This window comes from Thamnophis sirtalis, unplaced genomic scaffold (genome assembly GCF_051295495.1).
Source record: "Thamnophis sirtalis isolate CommonGarterSnake01/CBP01778 unplaced genomic scaffold, rThaSir2_p1.2 scaffold_6, whole genome shotgun sequence".
Lineage (NCBI taxonomy): Eukaryota > Metazoa > Chordata > Lepidosauria > Squamata > Natricidae > Thamnophis > Thamnophis sirtalis.
Genome location: NW_028261386.1, coordinates 70,310,799 through 70,329,631, shown reverse-complemented (window position 1 = coordinate 70,329,631; position 18,833 = coordinate 70,310,799). Strand labels below are relative to the sequence as shown.

Genomic DNA, 18,833 nt, shown 5'->3' with positions numbered 1-18,833 from the left:
TGGCTTTGAAATGAGCACCGTATGTGCAAGGGGAACTTTTACCTTAACCTGGTGCTGTTGAAAGAAATGTCCTTCTGGGTTCAGCTCCAAGTGGGGAAAAAGACACTGGAGACATGGAGGCTGTTTGGAAAGATGGTTTAATGGTGGATCACATGCTTCAATGTTGGGTGAAGAAGAAGAGAGCAGAGGAGCGAGGAAGGGGTTTACTGGGCTATTTATAATCTGTTCAGCCCCACCTCTCCATTTCCTATTCCTGTATAAGAAATGTATTCTGATTGGTTGTCAGACTCCCATGGGGCCATGCAAGGGCAACTCTCTAGGCTGTGTTTTGAATCCAGGTTTGGTTGAGTTCTCAGATGCTATGTGGTAAATGGGTAAAGGTTAATCATACCTTAATCCCATCACCCTGGAGCTGAAGGGGAGAACTCTTTATTATGTAAAGGCACTGGTTTGGGCATCTTAATGGACCATTGAGAAAGGGGGATGGGCAGGAAGTTGCAGGGACCTACTCTGTCTTTAAAACATGTTTCTCCCCTTTTACATCCAGGGAAATATTCTGCCTTTTCAATATTTCCTAGGATATTTCATTTTTCTGGGAGAGGGCTGAGTGATAACTTTCTACAGTGCAAAGGTGAAATGGTGCCCAGAGAAAGTGCACTTCTGCTACCACTTGTTGTGGCACCCAGATTTGTGGTTGTGCTCAATGGGTGCCTGTTTACAGTGAGCGCAGGAGGGGAGGGGGGAATACTAGAGAAGAGGGAGATGTATTAGCATCCCAGATAAAAACATCAGAATTAAACACCAATCTGCTATAATTTGCAATCATATACTTTAGACAACCCAAGTACAAAAGACAACATTTTGGAGCTAACAGACGGCCGTGACGCTTTAAGCCACAACGTAGTGCGTAAATGGCCCTAACAACTAAACTGCATGATGGCCTGGATCACGTGCGATAGATACCACAGAGAGAGAGAGAGAGAGAGAGAGAGACTTTTTATAATAGCAACTGCACTGGTAAGTGGTTCAGATCTGGGAATTACGAAGAGTGCATGTTCTGCTTCCGGAACGAAATCGAAGAGTAACTGCTATTGCTACCTTCCTCTTTATTCAATTAGACCGTCTCTTCCCCATCACTCCACTCCATTAAACTGCCAAGCAGCAGCATATTACCGCCTTTGATGTTTTCGAGGAGCTTAAAAGCCTGTTTCGTGACGTAGGCACAGAACCTCCAACTTGTACGTCGATTGGCTACAGGGAGCGGAGGCGGATACAGAACGTTGCTGTTTGTGTTTAAACGTTCCAGCGGGAGGGTGGGGTGAAGATCATGAAATAGGAGTGTGTGGGTTTTTTGGTGGTTTATTTTTTCCTCCGGGCGGTGAACAATCCCGATCGGAGGGAGAGATCCCGCAGAGCAGCTTGGATTTTGAAAGGCAATTCGCGATGGTGCCGTCGCGGTGCGTGAAAAGCGAGTACATGAAGTGCTTTAAAGAGCCGAAATGGGAGGCGTGCGGCCCCTGTTACCAGGAGTTACTGCGCTACCGCCTGAGTCGACGCCTCTTGGAACAGGCGCATCGGCCTTGGTTTTGGGACGATTGGGAGCAGGACATCAGCCTGAACGGAAGCAGCGGCAGCGGCAGCTCCCAATCGTCCCAGGGCACTTCCAGCCCTCTAGTTGTCCGGCAGCCGGAGGAAGAAGCGGCGCATCCTGCCGGGGAAATCGAAATCCCCGGCGGCGATCTGGGTCTCAACAGGATCAGCGCGGCCGGAGAGGATGTGGCTTCCAGTCCGGCGCCGGTGGAACCTCCCGGCGGACACGGTATTTGCTCCAATGCCTGGGGAATGAAGGATGGGCCGGAGTAGTGGGATGGCGGTAAACAGTCTGTTGGAGTGACTCAGTGGGGTTAATAATAGTCGAGGTGGTGGGGCTGAGCTTTGGGCTCCGCAGCTCAGGGCTCTCTATGTCTCTCTGCCAGGCAGGCCTGCAACATAACAAAAAGAAAAGCCGTGATCCACGGCAGAATCGACCCGGGTCCCTCGGGGGACTCTGCATTTGCCTAAGGCAACCAAAGCGGTGGATCCGAGCGCAGAGAGCAGGTGGAATCGAGCTGCAAGTAGGCTAGGCTCGAACCGACTTAAAAAACAAGGGCAGTTCTCTACTGTATAGGCAGGCAAAGAGATTAAAATAAAACAAACAAAAAAGCCACAGTTTTCCTTTCCGGACAAAATTTGTCCGGATTTTTTTGCAGCCCCCGAGGCAACCTCCTGCGCCCCGCCTTTACCCCGCCTCGTGCTTGAGAGCCGCTGGTGTGGGCTTCTAGGCCGGGTACCAGAGCAGCTCTACTCCCTCGGGTGAGGATGAGGAGGGCTGGGGGTAAGAGAGCGAGCCCTCCCCAAGACTCTGCAATGACCTTGAGCGGATAGCTAGGCCGTTTGCTTCGAGAAGGCAGGCCGTCGCCGGCCGGTTTGCCTGTGAACTGGAGGGCCGCTGGGAACCTAGGGTAGTTGGCCCCAGGACTCGTTTTCAGGGGCTTCCTTCGTGCAGCGGAGCTGGACCTCCGACTCTGAAGCGGGAGCTGAGTTTTAAAACCGGCCGAATTGCGAGGAGCGCGGAGGTTTTGGCTTAATGGGTCGCTTTACGCTCTTTCGTGCAGGGCAGGGAACAGGTAAGGCGTAAGGACCCAGCGGCCTTTCCGGCTTTCTTGACGTCGGTGTCTTGCCACTGAGCGCGGATTATGGCCGAGTTCTCCTTAATGAGAACCCATCTGGCAGGGAACGGGCGAAGGCGGATCTGCCTTTCTTTTCGCAGGACGTTGCTTCCACAGCCCCACCTGCAGGAACCCGACTGGTGGGAGGAGGAAGCTGCTCTGGCCTGCTAGGTTGTGTGGGAAAGCTTAATCCATATGGTTTGGGTGACCTTATTGCAAGGTGGCAGCTGGCTGGTTTAGAGATCTAATCACCCAGCGACGAACTGCTAAACTTCGATTCCCTCCCTCCCTCCTCATTGCATTGTTTTTTGAGCTTTAACCCCAATTAGGATCCATTACTCTCTCTCTCTCTCTCTGAGGAGAATATGTGGGTATACAGTTCTGGCCTTGTATTTGTTACTATGTATTTCAGCATGTTCCTGAACTTTAAAGAGCTTTCTTCAGCATAACTGCTCTGTGCTTTGTAGATTAAACACTGTCAAATGGCCTTATTTGAGTGGTAAAACAAGCTTCCTTTAAAGGTAAATAAAAGGTAAGCCCCTTGCTTTCTCTAAGTCACAAACTAACCATACTAACCCAACAGATGGACTGCTCTGAATCCAAGCTGGGTGTGGATCAGGTTTTGAAACCAATTGGTGCTAAAAATCAATAGGCTTACTTGTGCCTAACTCTCAGCTTGGTTGACTTCCAGTCTCCAGAATTTGTCAATCTTAAAAGAAGATGAAACTCTCATTATTTTATATGTTTGACAATGCCATCAAGACAGAATCTTCTCAGGGCACCTTGCAACAAATGTAATCAATACACCCATAGTTGGAATTATATACATCATAAAGTGAAACCACATATTTCATAAACTGCAATTAATTTGAAATATATTTAAATCTACCTTGCTTCATCAGAACATCTAACAGCTATTTGAAACTCTTCAAAGCCAACCTCATGGTATCATGAAAAGAATAAACAGATAATAGTAATAAAGTATTTTGAAACTCAGTCATATGACTCTTCTTATAGAGAGATAAACAACATCAAAGAAGTTAGCAGAAGAGCCAAGTATTTATCTATTTACATACATACCTCATGCTCCTGACAAAGCCAGCCTACCTTTCACTAAGGAATTCATGTCTCTGAAACCATTTGCAAAATTTGGCAGCACAGTTTCCTACTTTTAAAATGGGAAATATCTTAAGAACAGCCCTTTAGTAGGCTTAACATAAACAAACATCCCTTAACCTCTTAAAACCTAGAGGAGAAAACCATAAGAAATCCCAATTTTATGTCCCTAAAATAATTCAATGTGCTGTTCTACTGCCAAAATATTGTTCACCATGGTCTCAAACACATCTTTGATTGGTCTTGTAAACAGAAATCCCACCCCCTTGATGACTCACAGTACATTTTCTGGTTCATTTGGAATTTTATTAGCTAGAAGAGTTGTGGTGGCTCAGTGGTTAGAATGCAGTACTGCAGGCTAATTCTACTGACTGCCAGCAGTTCGATGGCTCAAGTGACTGGCTCAAGGTTTACTTAACCTTCCGTTCTTCTGAGGTTGGTAAAATGAGGACCCAGATTGTTGGGGGAAATATCCTGACTCTGTAAACCGCTTTGAGAGGCTATAAAGCCCTATGAAGTGGTATAACTATCTAACTGTCTAAATTTAACTGCTATTACTATAGGTCCACTCAAAGTTTAGTTTCAGTCCATTTGTGAAATACATTGTCAAGGCTAGCACTTACTTTGCTGGCAGATAAAAACCAATTTTACAATAGGCTCTGAAATGCTAATATTATGAAATATGGTTCTCTTTCCATACAATCTGCAAAATAAAACAAATGGAAGACATATGTACAATTGATGTACATGGCATATATGATTATAAATGATAGTAGGGAGAATGATAACTGGGAAAAATTTCAATATAATGTTGCTAATTGTTTAAGGATGATGTTATATGATACTGGCTTAGATGACCCTTAGTCATTTTGCTGATGTCAGACTGGTACCATGGACATTATTATATTTCTAATGTTAAAACTGTTGTTTAAGTAACCTTCTGTTACTCCCAATTATATGACTGAAGTATAGCCTTCCCCATAGGCTTTCAATAATAAGAATCACATTTATACAACATATACTCAACAAGTGCAGTAGATTCTCAGATAAGATGGGTGATTTTCAAACTGAAACACAGCTTGCTGCTTATGTAAGTCATTGCCATGGTAGCATGCATTTTAAAAGTTGCATAAGCTTTTAGATGCCAGCCAAAAATAAGCAGGATTTGCAGATTTTTTTTCTGGGAGTTGTAACACAGCCCGAAATGACAGCAGCCAAGATGGAAGAGCACTTTTTTTCTCACATGGCACAATCTGTGGTCCTTGATCTGCTTGGGGAAAAGTACTGGAATATTGTATGACCATTTCTGGATGTCCTTCCTTTGCTGCTACAACTTTACTGTTTGATTTAGAATCAGATCTAACTCTGGTTCACTTCTCCATTCACCTATGAGGTTTGATGGAATAATATTTCTCAGACTAACCTATCTCACAGGATTGTTGGGAATGAAAGAAAATGGGAGGGATGACCAAATTATTGAAGGGCACAGTGGTGAGAATACAGTACTGCAGGCTACTTCTGCTGACTGCCAGCTGCCTGGAATTTGGCAGATCGAATCTCACCAGGCTCAAGGTTAACTCGGCCTTCCATCCTTCCAAGGTTCGTAAAATGAGGACCCAGATTGTTGGGGGCAATACGCTGATGTTGTAAACCACTTTGAGAGTGCTGTAAACACTGTGAAGCAGTATATTAGTCTAAGTGCTATTGCTATTGTCTCCTTGGAAAAAGGGAAATTAAATGAATGAATAGGATGCAAACAGCTATTTCTCCTAAGGTGCAAATGTGGAATAAGAGAGAGTTAAAATGGGCCACCTTACATTCTAGATCTGCAATGGCTATAAAAGAGGGAACCGCTTCCTTCAATTCCAAATCAATCAAAAGAGTTATGCTGTAGATGAGATTCATTGTCTGCACTTTGGGCAGGCTAAAACAAAGTTCACTTGTCATTTTCTTCCCAGAGGTTGACGTTCAAGAACAATCGGAAGGGAAGGCTATTGTCAAGAAAGATGAAAGGAAAACTGCAGGGAAAGGAATCGACAGCTCAAGTTGTCCGCAAAAGCAGCCTTTGAGTCAGAAGAGTGCCTCCAGCAGGCAAGGTGACAGAAAAGGAGCAAAAAACCCACAAAGGACAGAAACAACATTGGAAATAAAACACCCTTTTGCTTTGTATGGTTGGGGTGAAAAGCAGACTGACACAGGCAGTCAGAAGACACACAACGTCCGAGCATCTGCTTCAGTAAATGAAGTAAGCAAAAGAAATATGTGTTTTAGGAAGATACTGGCTGGGAAATTCTGGGAATTGAGGGCCACCCATATTAAAGGGGCCAAGTTTAAAAAACACTAGTCTAAATATTTGGCTTTATGCTAACCCTGTGTTAGGCAGGGGATTTGCTGTCCAAGATGAACTAGCATTTTGCTGCTTCCCTGCCTTTGTGCTATGGGATGCTGAACACAATCAGATGCAAACTTTAAAAAAAAACTTTTTTATTGTGTTACTTATTGGATAGGAAATCTAGAACATGTGGATCTAAGTTTGGAGTTTTCCTCTCATATTTAGGTTCCTGTGTCTGAAGCTAATTCCCTCCAGGGTAATTTGGAAATAACAAGCCTTGCTGGGTCATATCCAAGCATATCTAATTCCAGTCCCCCCAGTGGCAAGCCAGTTCCCAGGGGAAGCCTGCAAGCAGTATCCGGAAGCCTATTAATGTGCTTGGTACAAAAGGCATTGTTTTGCCCCAGAGGAGACACCCTGAAGATATAACTGATTGTTTCCTTGGGCTGTTAACATGTCAGGGTTAATCATAATCCCGTGGTACAAAATGGATCTAAATCCTTGTTTCTTGTTGATTCTGGTTTAATGAAAAGTTTTTTGTTTTGTTTTTTGGCTGCCATTTCAGTGCTGCTGTGGAAGGAACTCTCGATGCTAGAATTATGACTTAGCCCCTATCAAAATCAGCATAAGATATATGTAAAAACAGCAGTCAGGATGAGCACAAGTTTAGGAATGGCACAAAACATTGAAGTGCTGATGACACCACCTTGATAGGAACTTGAGTGCCATTGAGAAGCTGTAAGTTCTTGCAAAATAATGTTACTGTACTTCTGAGAGCGTTGTGAAGAAGAGAAAGTAGAAAAGGAAAGCCCTAACAATAACTATATACTGATTAAACCTCTATGTATGCTATCTTAATCAACTAAAATTAATAACGGCATATTTACTTAAGTAAATATTAAGTATAAATGAACTTGAACCAATTTCCAAAAGTCCATGTGATGTAATGGCAATTTCTACTCAAGTAAAATTAGTGGTACCTATAGTAAGGACTGATCAAAAGATATGCATTTTTGCTCTGAAGATGTGAGAGACTGTGGAGTTTGACAAAGGAGTACATTCATACAGTATTTATGAACAGATAAGAAAATATTTGTAAAAAACAGGGAATTCAGCCAACCATATTTCAGCTTCATAGGTTCTGTAATGAACTACTGTAGCTTGTTGTCTCTGTTCTTCCTTTCCTGTGAGTTAGTCTGCCAGCTAGGACATCTTGTAATAATGATATTTTTTATGTTCACCCAAATGAGAAAACTTAATAGCTTGGAAACAAGAGGGAACGTAAAATGAAATTGAAGTGAGTTGTTTATATTGTTATTAAGCTATTAACTACAGCTTTCTAATTTGGAAAACAATGGGGCAATACATGCTGTTAACAGAAAAGCTTCTTGGTTATAGTTGGCCTAGACCAGGGGTCGGCAAACTTAAACACTCAAAGAGCCATTTGGACCCGTTTCCCACAGAAAAGAAAACACTGGGAACCACAAAGGTCCTAACAGGAAGCCCCCCTGTTCAATTCTGGAACTGACCAGAAGTTCAGTTCCCCCACCATAGAGTCTCTCCCCCCCCCCCCCATCGGAAGCTCCTCTCAAAATTGTGACACTGACTGGTGACGGAACCACAGCAGAGGGAGGAAAGAGCCACATGTGGCTCCAGAGCCGCAGTTTGCTGACCCCTGGCCTAGACCAAGAAGCAGATATATGAAGAAATTCATATTTTGACTTATTAAGCTGAAATATGGTTATCCAAGCATGCATAATATTCTCTAAAACATCTTGCTGCCTCAATAAAAGCAGAGCTATCCATAACGATCCAAAAGATCTTTTGCACAATATCCATTGATCTTATTTGAGTAATGTTTCATAGAATGCCCGTGCCATGTGGTCATACCTATGAGAAAAGCTAACAAACAAGAATCGTATATGTTTCTGGTGCCAGGCCCAATTTTAAATAAGAGTAAATACTATACAATAGAAATGGTCTGTCAAGGAGTTGTAACTTGAATGCAAGGTAGGAAAGCCCCTTCCTCAATTCCTAAGTGTGAAAGCCAAGCACCCAGATAATAATGTTATCACATTTCTTGCCTTTGCAAAGTCAGGGTGTGTCCTAAGCGTGACTCATCTGGCCTTCGGGCCGCCAGTTTGACGGGTCTGTTGTATAAGCTTCCTGTTGCAATTCTTGGTTTGATTTATCAGCAGGTGACTGAAATCCATACTGGTGAAAAGTCAGTTCATATTGATCAAAGGGAATCCAGAAAATTTGTTACTAGTTTTAGATAAGATGGGGAATTTAGGAACCAGTTTTGGCCATATAAAAGTATTGATCTCTTCCTAGATGACTTTTTTTTAAAAAAAAAAGTGAAAGCAACTTTGTTTTTCTTAAGGAAAATGGATAACACAGCTGAATTGTTCAGCAAGTGCAAGGTGCTAATTGCTTTTTTTTTTAATTAAGGAATGTTTTGAATAAGACATAAGCCAGTCTTTCCTTGAGTTATTTTTGTTTCTAGTGAAAATTAATCTCTGTTAAGGCAAGGGAACCAAAACAAGTATCCTAGCACAGAGTATTTTTTAATGGTATTGTACTATTATTTCATAATATATGTATTCTATATCAAATTAAGCCACAAAGTCTGTGTGCTTTTATCCAGATGTCTGTATGTCAAATGCTACTTTATAGGCACAGTTCACCTATTAATATTGTAGTTTTTAATTTTATCTATTTCTATGATTTCTGGATTTTTATTTTATTTTTCTGTTTAGCTCCTCTCATAATGTAGCTAAAATTATTAATTATGATACTGATAGGTCTCAATTATATTGCATATTATTTTGATAGGAAATTGTCCAGAGTTGGTTGAAAGATAGATGGCTATATAAATGTTTAAAATAAATAAAAAATAAAGCAATTAGGCAGTACTAGTAAATATTAACAGAACTCTTAGCATAGAATAACTATTGGTTGGTAACTTCAGGAGTAATCATTCACAAAATTGAAAAGCAGAATAGGAATACATTAAACTTTGCATATTTTGTGCAAATGTTATGAAATAGGACTAACAGTTGAATTTAATAAACCATCTCTTACTGAGTGAAATATTCATAAAAGGAATCTATATAATGCAGTATATTTCAAACTTGGCAACTTTTAAGATGTGTGGAATTGCTGGCTGGGGAATTCCGGGAATTGAACTCCATACATCTTAAACTTGCCAAGTTTGAAAAGCACAAATACAGTATATCAAAATTCCAAATTAGTATTTAGAAGACTATTTGGACATGACTTTCATCAAGTGATTTCAAAGCTGTATTTTTTACAACCCTTCCTCCCTATTTTTAAACTGTCTCTGCAGATACACGAATCTGCATTAAGAGCAAAGAACAGAAGACAAGTGGAAAAAAGGAAGTTACCACAAAGACGGGTACACACAGCAGAAGTAGAAAGAACATGGACAACCAAGCCTTCAGGTCCAGACAGTCCATGGGTGACAGAATACATGAGGTGTTACTCAGCACGAGCTCGGTGATTGGAGTTCTAAATTTTTTAAAATTCAGAGTGCTTTGAAAACAACTAGGACACCGGTAGAAAACTCCAGACTATTATGCAAGGGTTTTCCATTTTTTATCAACGGGTTTTTCCAGCAGTTTGTTACATTTATTTATATTTTAACTACTTAACCTTTGCAGCAGCAGCAGATGAGAATTATATTTAACAATATAGGTCCCTTACTAGATTTATTTATTTATTTTTTAAGGAAAATGTCAAGAATTGACCTTCGGACGAAAAAACTAAAATTGAGTAATACATTTTTAAATCAAGCAAGTCAATATTTTCTTGAAACGGCTTTTTTCTCTATAGTTACTGAATTATACCAATCTTGTGCCAACAGAAAAGTGGTTGCACTAGAGTTACATTGAAAGCATCCAACTTTCAGTGCAATTATTGTAAAAATAATCATGAAAACTTGACAGCAATGGATTTGTAAAGATTCTTTCTGGACAAATGAAGGTCTCATTAAAGTATGATATGAGCTGATGGCAATAATTTATAAAAGGACTGCACACTTTACAAATTAGCAGGTAAAAAAATGTTTTGTGGAAGCTGACCATTGGATTCCTTAGACAACCCATTGTTTCCTCACTGGAATGGCCAAAATGAGATTTTTGTTTATCCAGCTTAATGAAATCACAATGTGGACTAAAAGACATGACTATTTGCAGAGGTATCTGTCAAAGACCTATACCTGGAAATGTTAAGACTGTTTTTGGAACAAAAAAAAATATCTCCTTTTCATAAAGGTATAGTGACTTTTGAGGTTTACATTCCTGCTGTAGATGTTGTGACCATACAAAATTGGATATTTTGGTGCAATAGATTAGTAATATCCTGTGACTGTGGTTTGGAACATTTGCTATCATGAACCCATTGTACCAAATGATAGATAGACAATCGTTAACTATGATGGGCTAATGACTAGTTTGTAAAGTAAATGCTTTTAAACTTTTTTTGTAGTAAAATGCTTCATTTTGAGCGGACTTACAACACATTCAGTGAAGTTTTGTTAGATGCGGCTTCTGCACAGTGACTTTTATAACATTAAAACACTGAATTTGTTTCATTTGCCTGTTTAATCAAGCTGGGTTATACGCTGTGTCAAAACTCAGGTGACATTGCAAATTTTGCTGTATTCCAATGTATCACACATTTCTGGGTTTTTAAAAGTGATTTTCTATAGAGGAAGAAGCCATTGGCAATCATGAAAGTGCAACATACTTGAAAGATTGTACCACAGAGTGAAACTACCTGTGATTTCTAACTTTGAAATAAAAGATTATTCAGTCTCAGTAATTCTTCAGATCTTGAAAAAAATGGCTTTAAAGATACAGCAAATGTAGAGCTTTATAAAACCTGTTGTTAATCAATAGTAAGACCTTAAAACTCGTTTTTCAATTCATTTTTGCTCAGAACAAATTGTTTGCTCTGAATAGATATATTCATTATGTTTAGATCCTGTCTTTTTTTCAGGAGCCAAGAAAAAGCCTGCATTGACTTTCTACTTTTTTCCTTGCAAAATATCCTATGAGTGAAGGACTGAAACACTCCCCACCCCCCAAAAAAACCAATCCCCGGTCCAAAATAATCTAGTGAGCTTCCAGTATTGCGGAAAGTGAAACTGGTTTCCAACATTTCAACCACTATACTGCAAATATCATTTTACCTCTACTATGGTTGCATACAGTGGCTTTATTTCCATCTATAGGTAGATATAATTGAACTTTGTTTGGAATGGTACTTTGTTTCCTCAATCTTTCTAGTATTCCTTCAGTTTATAAAATTAATGAATTTGAACAGTATGTGGCTTCAACATAAAACGTCTATCACTCATGCACCAGAGAGAGACTAGAAAATGTCAAGAAAATCCTAGGGCTTGGAAAAGTACCGTAAAACCCACACCTCAAAGGGCATCTTCAACACCAGCTTTTTGAGAGTAGAGCATGTATTATAACTATGCACTGCTGATTAGCGAGAAGTTGGAATAGAAGGTAAAAAATATCTGGAGGAATAGAACATCAAGCGCCCGGCTGAACACAGTTTCAATCTGCCGATTTAGATATTTTTTGTTTGTTTGATAAGCTTTAGTATGGGAACACAGTCATAAAATAAAGTGTATAACTCTCTTTATCTAAATGCTGATTTATGCAGTTGTGGTTCTTCCAAACTGTGGGTCTGTTCAGCTTTCGGTTGACAAATGCATGAACTTGCAAATGGCACTTTAATGTATATATCAACTATTCCAAGATATGTGTACTTTTGAGATAATGTGCACTGTGGATATTTGCCTTTGTATGTACTTGTGTTCAAATATTTTCCCATATCTCAGTTGAACAATTATTCTTTTATTTAATGCATTTCTTACTCACTTTTGAAGAATGACGTCTTCCTAACTGGAGCAAATGACCACTCATGAATGCTTCTTTTTCTCTCTTTCTCTTCACCATAGTAACGAGTGAATGTCTTTAATAAATTCAAGTTGCTTTTCTCCACTCAAGCTTCTCGTTAAATCTTTTATATTTGCTGCTTATCCTCTGGTAAGCCATACTATATAAATATGAACATATAGACTAGGACAGTAATATTAGCATTGGTTAAAATGCAGTAGTAAATTAGGTAGATTTTAAGTGTCGAGAAGTTTCCTCTTTTGCTCACCTTAATACTAGCAGAAAAATAACAGGATGTATATCCCTGCTGCTTGAAATACAGCCATTCTCAAAATTGCTACAAAAATCCTTGCTAGGTGCACTATTTCCCCCCCCCCCCCCCCCCCCCCCCCCCCCCCCGCTCTAGCAGTGGTTCCTGCTTCAATTGGAAATCACTAATCTTAAACATTTAAAGTGAAATATAGACATCTACTGAAAATTTTCTTTATTCCAGAATGGCGTTAAAAATGAGCTGTACATTTTTTTTAATCTAAAGTGCACTGAGAGTAACCATGCCAGAGATAAAACGTTATGTATTGGCTCATGAAAGTAGAGCATACATTGTACTGACTTTACTCCTTTTCATGTAACATCAGCATTGGAAGGAAATGTTATATGGGCCTGTATCAATTTTTAACTTAGGGTTAATTGGACCAGGATAATAGCCTAGTCCTTCATGAAGCATAGCTCAAAGTCAAACTATAGTTTGTACCTGGGGCAGTTTACTGAGCCCTAAGAGATGTTAATCAAAGGGAAAGCATTTGGCTGAAAGCCATAAATTTGACAGTCACTGTTCTTATGTGCAATCTAAAAAGAATGAAGGAGTAAGGAGGTTAGAAATCAGAGATATATGTATACATTCAATTCACTTTAAAGCCTGAAAAAATTAAGCTTGGAGCAGTATGTGGCTTAGAATGTTTCTAAATGGTATGTTTTTCTCATATTTTTGTGGTCTTTAATGTAAGTGTACTCACCATGGTTTTGAATATGTGAATAAAAGACTTGAAAAATTCAAACAAATCACATGGCTATATTTAAATTATATATAAGTCAACTCTGATTAAGTTTGAGAAAAAATGTGCAAGGAATTTTAGAGATTAGACAGCTTTCTTTTTTCACCCACTTCTCCTTTAAGTAGTAGGTTCATCTCACTTTAATTAGAAAAATTATTCTACTATTAAGAGGTAAAATAGACCAGATAAACCTTCATCAAACGGTTCCATGTTTATTTCCAGACTAGGAACAATGATCCACATCCAAATGACAATAGGCTGCATGCATGATTCAAGCTGTTAGCAAGTGAGTTAGCTTGTTCCACAAAGTATATCAATGCAGTATTTGTTATTTTGCATCAATTGTCATAATGCAAATGATGTCATTTGCATAACATGCAAATGATGCAATTGCATAACATGCAAATGATGAATATTGCATCATTTTCATGAAGACATGATTATACAAATTGCCAAGGAAATGAGGTCCATTGCATGCAAAGTCCATTGAATTGAGTTTTCACTATATGCTGAGTTCAATGGTTATCTAATATTCAGAAAGTATATGCTTAATATACAGAGTTTATCAAAATTGCCAATACAATTGCCAAGAGAAAATGATATTGGTTAGAATTCAATATTTTTACCTTCTTTTCACCTTTTTAAAAAATAAATCAGGAATGTACTATTTTTTATTTAGCATTGTTTATCCTCTTAAATGACAGAAAAAAGTCCTTTAAAGCTCTATTTATTCATCAATTCACCTGATATTTGTGGTAGGGGTGACCAATCACAAGTCATACAATTAGTCATATGAAAGTTTTTAAACAAAAATGCCCTGTTTAGTTTTCAGGAACATGCTATGGTGCCAAAGACTATTTTTTTCTTGCATTGCCCAAGGGAAATGATGTGACTCTACCAAGAAAACAAAAACTCTTTTAAGATTGGATTCTGAATTACCAAAAGGAAATCTGAAATCAGTACAGAAATTACATTAGTAAGGACAAACCTTTGGTAAAACAAACTCATTCTATGTACAGGTAGTCCTCAACTTACAACCATAATGTCCTTTGATAAGCAAAGCAGTTGTTAAGTAAGTTCTGCACAATTTTACTACCTTTTTTGATATAGTTGTTAACTGAATCACTATTGTTAAGTGAATGATAGAATTGTTAAGCAAATCTGGCTTTCCCCATTAACTTTGCTTGCAGACTCTGTCTTGGAAAGTTATAAATGATGATCACATGGTTCCCTTTTATAATCATTGTAATCCATGTTGGTTGCCAATGCCTGAATTTTGATTATGTGACTGTGGGATGCTGCAACAGTTATGTGAGGACTGGTTGTAAGTTACTTTTTTCCAGTGCTGTTGTATCTTTAAATGCCCATTAAATAAATGTAAGTTGTAAGTTGAAGACTGTCTGAAATTATAGCAAATAACAAACTGACATTGTGTACAATATTGCACTTGTCTACATAGCTTCAGGTTTTGCCAAAGCTCTTGGACTTAAGTTATGATCAAAATCTGCATTTGCAGCACGGGGTTTTCAATAAATATAATAAAGCCTTACATATTGAGAGAATACTCTTCACAGAAATTAAATGTAGAAAAATTGAACTGAGTGTACAATTAGAAGAAGTGAATGCATGTCACACAAGGGAGATGTTATTGATTTGGATAAAAATTATTTGTGTGAAAAGTCTGATTAGCTAGAAAATATAATTATTTAACCATATTCTTCCCCCAAAAGAATGCCACATTAACAGATGTAAACAAATTTGGGGATTTTGTTGAGTAACATTTCTGTAACATTAAACATTTTCATAGTTTGGAAACTCTGCATTTTTAAGTATACTATATATTGTGCTTTTATTTTTAGACACAAATGCCAATAACATTCTGCCTTGAGCACAAATATGGGTGCTGAAACTCCTGGAGTTATTTCTGGAACTAAGCTAACAGAGGTAGCAATTCAGCATCCTTGTATTAAAAACTTGCAGTATCCCCGTTCCAGAAGCCGGTGTCATTTGGAAGAGGCCACAATTCTGGGATCCAAAATGTCCCCAGCTTCCAGGATGGCACCTCATGGCCTCTACACAGGAAGGTTGGGCAGTGGCTTGGCAATTCTCCTTCCTGAAGACCACGCTCAGAAAAGATAAGTGAAGAGTGATAGGGGAAAGACCCAAGGGTGGTATGGGGCTGTTGCAGCATCTCTGTGATTAATCGTAAGGGTGGACAGATTGCCAAGTGCCCAAATTTTGTTCAGTGACCATAGAGGCGCTGCAGTGGCTGTAATCTTTTGGATAGGAGTTGTAATTTCCTTTGTTTAGTGCTACTGTAGTTTTGCATGATTGCTGAACAACCGGATGTAAGTCAAGGACTACCTATATGTGAAAGTTTTAGTGCTGAATTCAACTGCCTTTTTAAAACTCTTGAGTGGCGAATTTCCTATTACAAGAAAAGCACAGGATTTACAATGCCTCATTTTCCTGTCTGGCTCTCAAGTTTCCTTCTGGGTGCAATTCAAGATGCTAATTATTCCCTCTAAAGCCCTATAAACAAGAGTGGGATTGAAAAAAAATAGCAACCGGTTCTCTGCCTGGTTGATGGGGTGGCATGGCCATGGAGTGAGGGGGGCATGTCCTACTCTGCCTCCTGCACCACGGTGGGTGGGGGCATTTTTGCTCTCCCAAGGCTCCAGAGGCTTTCCTTGAGCCTCTGGGAGGGCGAAAATGGCCTCCTCCCCCAGGCTCCAGAGACCCTCCAGAGGCCAGAAACAGACCTGTTCCTGAAGCTCCGGGAGACACCTTTTTTGTCCTCCCAGAGCCTCCATGCGGGCCCTGCACTCACCTGACATGATGAACACGCTGTATGGAGCCTCCTAGGAGTGAGGGATGGGCGGGGCCAGTTAGTCCTTCCAATTACTGGTTCAGCGAACCAGATGCAAAATTAGTATCCGGTTCATCTGAACCGGTCTGAACCAGCTGAATCCTACCCTTGCCTACGTAGCAGGACACCAGGCTTATTTCCAGGACCATTCTCCCTAAGGCTATTTACCTGTCCTACTAGATCAGAGAGCTAGGCATGCTTCTGGTCTCTTGCTTTAAATATTGCCATAGGATCTAGGAAGTGCACCTTTTTCATGTCAGCTCCTGTTTAATGGAATACCCTCCCCCACCTTTAACCTTCTGAAAAGCACTCAAGAGGTGAGTTCTCCCCCAAGCACTGGGCTAGAGTAAGATGAATGTTGGGATGAATTTGTTGTGGTCTGCATGACAAAGTTTAGCTGTTAACATTTTTATTTTATTGTAGATGTTTTATTTTGGTTTTGGGAGCTGTTCAGTTTGGTTCAAGACGGGTCACTATAGAAATGTTTTAACTAACTAAACTTTACTGTAAAGTTAGAAAGAAAAACATGTGAAATGGAAAGCCAGTGGCTGGGAATTTTAATACTTATCCAGCTAGTATTTTTTTCTAAAAATTCTACTTATAAGAAAAATAAATGAGAAAGATTTAGGGAGAATTTGTGAGTGTAAAAAAAAATAGATCATGTCTTATCTTGCCCCAGAGCTTCCTTTTAATTCTGCATTTTGATTAACTTACACATAAACAGCTGATTTTGATATAAGCAGGCCTGTATCATATCAATTCTAATAGAAACAATGCTTTAATAACTGCAGATACAGTATCTAGCTAATGATACCAACCTAACTTTAGGCCCAAAGGAACAGAAGTTCTAAGCAAGCAAAGTTAGAATTTGTGAAATGCTGTTTATTAAATTAATTGAGGAGGAAAAAAAGGAGAAGAGCAACTCATTACGACTCGTGTTGTATTCACAAGTGGGTGGGGGGAGAAAAAAAAGGAAAGGGAATCCGTCCCACAGTATGCCTAGATATAACCACAAACTGTGATGCTGCAGTCTCCATCGAAAACAATGCTAGCAATACAAAAGGCACATTTCTGCATAGTAGCAATAAGCATCCTCAATGCTTTACTCTTTTGCCACTATCTTCCCCTACTCTTCATTTCCTAGCCTACCCAACGTTAATACCGAAAGAAAACATTTATTCTACTTATTCCACATAATGTTTTAAAGGAAATATTACTATACATGAAAGTTCAGAGGAAAAATTGTTAACAGCAATCTGTAGGAAGACTATCAGAATGCCGGGAGCAGCTTCAGAATGGCCAAGACCTGATATTGCTCTTCCCTGAAATTTAAAACACAAGGTTACTTTACAATAGCTCTAAAGGGGAGGAGGTGGAGAAAGGACTGCCAATGATACATAATAGATGGATCCAAGGAGATCCACTTAAGTGGAAAGTATCTCCAAGCTTCTTTGGATTCTTTTTCTTTCACCTTAGGAAAGCATTAGCAAATCCACAACAAGAGGCAAAAGTGTTTCTTGAAAGCCATTCAAAACATCCATGCTGTTTATACTCATGCTATAAACTCAATACACATCAATATAGATACTTATGCTAGTAAATTTTGTTATCATTTTTTTCAATTGTTAAGTACTAGAGTTCAGATTTTGTTCTAGACTAGAGCAACATACTCTTGCAATGTGATTAATTTGCCAACATCAGTACCCTTTATTCTTGCTGACTTTATCTTTTTGAAAAACAAATGGGAAGTGAAGATTCCCATTTATCTCTATACTTAATACTAACTTGCCTAACCCATATAATCAATTCACCATGACCACAAAAAAAGACCAAAACCGATTTTACCCAGATATCCATAAAAAACTCCCACCATGACTCATGTTTTACCACAAAGGGATTATAAATTTGGTGAACAGATAGATATTTCTTTACAATTGGGGAATTTATGCCTGGTAATCTATTCATATGAATTATAGAAGTCATTCCTAACAATGATGAATTTATACTATCTTCATTTTGATGCTAAAATCTGTCTAAATATCCCTTTTGTTTTTTGGTTCTCAGTTTAATTTTCTGGTACTGTTTTGTAACAATAACAGTAATGATTAGTAAAGTATTTAATATTAACTTTAGTCCTAATTTCTGGCTGCTAGACTTTGTTTGCTACTCTTGAAAAATTTTGTATGCATGGGTTTTTAGGACTTTCACTAAGGGTTCCTCCCCCAAGTTACTTTTTGTTATAAAAGTGCCCTGGATGATATTAGGATAAGACCTGCCCATATTTCAATTAAACAAATTTAAAACAAAAAAAAACTGATAAGGAAAAGTGCTTAGGACTTTTCTTGTTGGCTAACAAATGACCACTGAAAATGACCTGCAGCTTTAATTACACTCATCACCTCACTGTGGCTGCACTTCAAATATACGAAGAATGTTCATGTGGATTCATCTATTTTGACTCCGCAGTAAAAAAAATTTAACTGAAATTAATACTTAACATTTACATTCTTTCAGGAACGAGGCAGCTGAAAAGCTGCTTTTTAAATGGATATGGAGGCAATTGATTGTTTTCCCTTGCTCGTCCATATAAAAACTTTCAATTACCCAGAATTCTCATATGCTGCCTCAATTTCCAAACCCAGAAATGGTGCTCTTCAAATGTACTAGGAGTATTCAGAGGAGCCATTTTTACAGTCTCTTCAGCAAAGTCCCAATTTCATATTCCCAAGTGATGTCCATTTGTCTACTATGAAAACAAAATGGTTTTCTTTCAGTGGCACAGAAAGATTTTTATCAGGAGATGGAGCTTTGGGCAGATTT

The 18,833-nt window shown here is 38.9% G+C and overlaps 1 protein-coding gene across 2 annotated transcripts; it reads left to right on the top strand.

The window, feature by feature from the left end:
* The first annotated feature begins 1,134 nt into the window (after positions 1–1,134).
* CCSAP (centriole, cilia and spindle associated protein) lies at positions 1,135–9,844 on the top strand. 2 transcript variants are annotated; one of them, XR_001313177.2, is made up of 4 exons: positions 1,135–1,819; positions 5,783–6,069; positions 6,722–6,894; positions 9,506–9,644. XR_001313177.2 is itself a non-coding variant. In XM_014059831.2 (3 exons), the coding sequence occupies exons 1-3, from the start codon at positions 1,444–1,446 to the stop codon at positions 9,677–9,679; spliced, it is 837 nt and encodes a 278-aa protein (XP_013915306.2). In that variant the 5' UTR covers positions 1,143–1,443; the 3' UTR covers positions 9,680–9,844. The 2 variants fall into 2 exon arrangements, 1 of the variants encoding a protein (XP_013915306.2); XM_014059831.2 differs by lacking the exon at positions 6,722–6,894 and having other exon boundaries at positions 1,143–1,819; positions 9,506–9,844.
* Positions 9,845–18,833: the final 8,989 nt, after the last annotated feature.

What these genes read in the sequence shown, in the direction of transcription:
- CCSAP (XM_014059831.2), top strand. Translation starts at nt 1,444, where the DNA reads ATGGTGCCGTCGCGGTGCGTGAAAAGCGAGTACATGAAGTGCTTTAAA. An exon ending in GGAACCTCCCGGCGGACACG is followed by an intron (nt 1,820 to 5,782) that starts GTATTTGCTCCA and finishes TTTTCTTCCCAG; the next exon opens with AGGTTGACGTTCAAGAACAA. An exon ending in CATCTGCTTCAGTAAATGAA is followed by an intron (nt 6,070 to 9,505) that starts GTAAGCAAAAGA and finishes CTGTCTCTGCAG; the next exon opens with ATACACGAATCTGCATTAAG.